Source organism: Phaethon lepturus, unplaced genomic scaffold (assembly GCF_000687285.1).
Source record: "Phaethon lepturus isolate BGI_N335 unplaced genomic scaffold, ASM68728v1 scaffold23315, whole genome shotgun sequence".
NCBI classification, from domain to species: Eukaryota; Metazoa; Chordata; class Aves; order Phaethontiformes; family Phaethontidae; genus Phaethon; species Phaethon lepturus.
The window spans coordinates 7,679-9,353 of NW_010540164.1; the positions used below are offsets into that span (position 1 = coordinate 7,679).

Consider the following 1,675-nt stretch of genomic DNA (forward strand, 5'->3'; position numbering starts at 1 on the left):
CCTGAACGCTTTCCCTCCCACCTTCCCCCAGTGGCCCTGAACTTCCAGACAGCTGGCACAGAGATGGACCTGTGTGATGGGCTCTTCAGCCAGAACGGCCGCTGTGGCTACGTGCTCAAACCACCCTTCATGAGGGATGAGGAGACTCTTTTCAACCCCAGTGACCCCAGCAGCCGGGAGGGCCCTGGCCCCGTCACCCTGACAATCCAGGTACCAGGCTAAGCAGAGACCCTGGGGGAGCCATGACAGTGTCCTGGGACTGAGTAGACTCCCACCAGATCGGTTTGGCTGCTCCCCAGCTCACTGCCCCTTCCTGCAGGTGATCAGTGGGCAGCAGCTGCCTAAAGTGTCCAACAGCAAGGACGGAGCCATCATTGACCCACTGGTGCGTGTGGAGATCCACGGGGTCCCTGCAGACCAGGCACACCAGGAGACCAAGTACATCGAGAACAACGGTGAGCCCCATGGTGGTACCAGGGACCCCCCTGCACCCAGGTGGCCCATCCATGCCAGCACCCACTCTCCCTTCCCAGGGTTTAACCCCCGCTGGGATGAGACACTCCAGTTCCAGCTCCATGTGCCTGAGCTGGCCCTTGTCCGCTTCGTGGTGGAGGATTACGACAAGACCTCCAGGAATGACTTTGTGGGCCAGTTCACCTTAGCCTTTGCCAACATCAAACCCGGTGAGCAGCTGCTGCCTGGTGGTGGTGGGCCGGGGCAGCCCCACAGTGGGGTCTGGTCTTGGCTGTGTACTAGAGAGCAGGGTGGGGGGCAGCCATCAGCCAGGGCCTCGTTGTCCCCCCTGCAGGCTACCGCCACATCCACCTCCTCTCCAAGGATGGCACAAGCATCCCACCCTCTTCGCTCTTCGTCCACATCCGCATCACCGAGCCGCCTGGCCCCGAGCAGGACTGAGCCCATGGGGCAAGCAGGACCCAGATGGAAGCCACAGAGCTGGCCCTGAGCAGCTGCGGCTGCAGAGCCAACTGCATCACCCTCTTGTTGAACTGTTTGTGTCATCCCTGTGTCATTGTCGCTGCTGTGCCCCTGTTTGCAGTGGCCTCCGGGGGCTGGGAAAAGGCATTGACATTCCCTTCCCAGGTCTGGGAGGCTGCCTCCCATGCACGAGCATGGGGTCTGCACTGGTGCAGCCCCCCGGCCTACCGGCACAGTCTGGCCATGCAGAGTAGGAATGGTGCGCAGTGCCCCAGCTCTGCTGCAGGGGCTGGTCCCCCCAGCCAGGGGAGCAAGGCTGGAGCCAAGCAAACCCTGGGGCTGGGCAGAGCTGGGAGTCAGTCCTCACTGCCCCTGACCCTGCAGCACCCCCTCAGCTCCTACAGCTCCCAGGGCTGGTCCTGGCGGGTGCTCGTAACTAACCCTTGTCATGTCCTTCCTCTATAAGCAACTTAATAAATTGTTTGGTGACCGGCAGGCTCAGGTCTGGGTGCAAAGACAGGGAGCTGGGCTTCTGCCTGTGCTCTCCCGCTGCAGGCACCTGCCCCACGGCTTGCACAGGGCTCCAAACAGCCCAAAGAAAAAGGATTAAAAGGAGCCAAGAGATTCCTTTTATACAGCCACATATTTTACATTCCATATACATATATGCCTATACACACACGTACATCGCTGCAGCAGGCCTGCTCCCCTGGGGCCTTAAATCAGCCAGGACTGGGCC

General features: G+C 60.7%; 1 protein-coding gene across 1 annotated transcript in view; it reads left to right on the forward strand.

Annotated features, from left to right (window-relative positions):
* PLCD4 (phospholipase C, delta 4) overlaps positions 1–915 on the forward strand; it is a 6,717-nt gene extending 5,802 nt beyond the window's left edge. The window contains exons 12-14 of the mRNA XM_010287369.1: positions 32–210; positions 320–683; positions 809–915. Of these exons, the coding sequence (XP_010285671.1) occupies positions 32–210; positions 320–683; positions 809–915 (650 nt within the window). The remainder of the gene's footprint in view (positions 1–31; positions 211–319; positions 684–808) is intronic.
* The last annotated feature ends 760 nt before the right edge of the window (positions 916–1,675 follow it).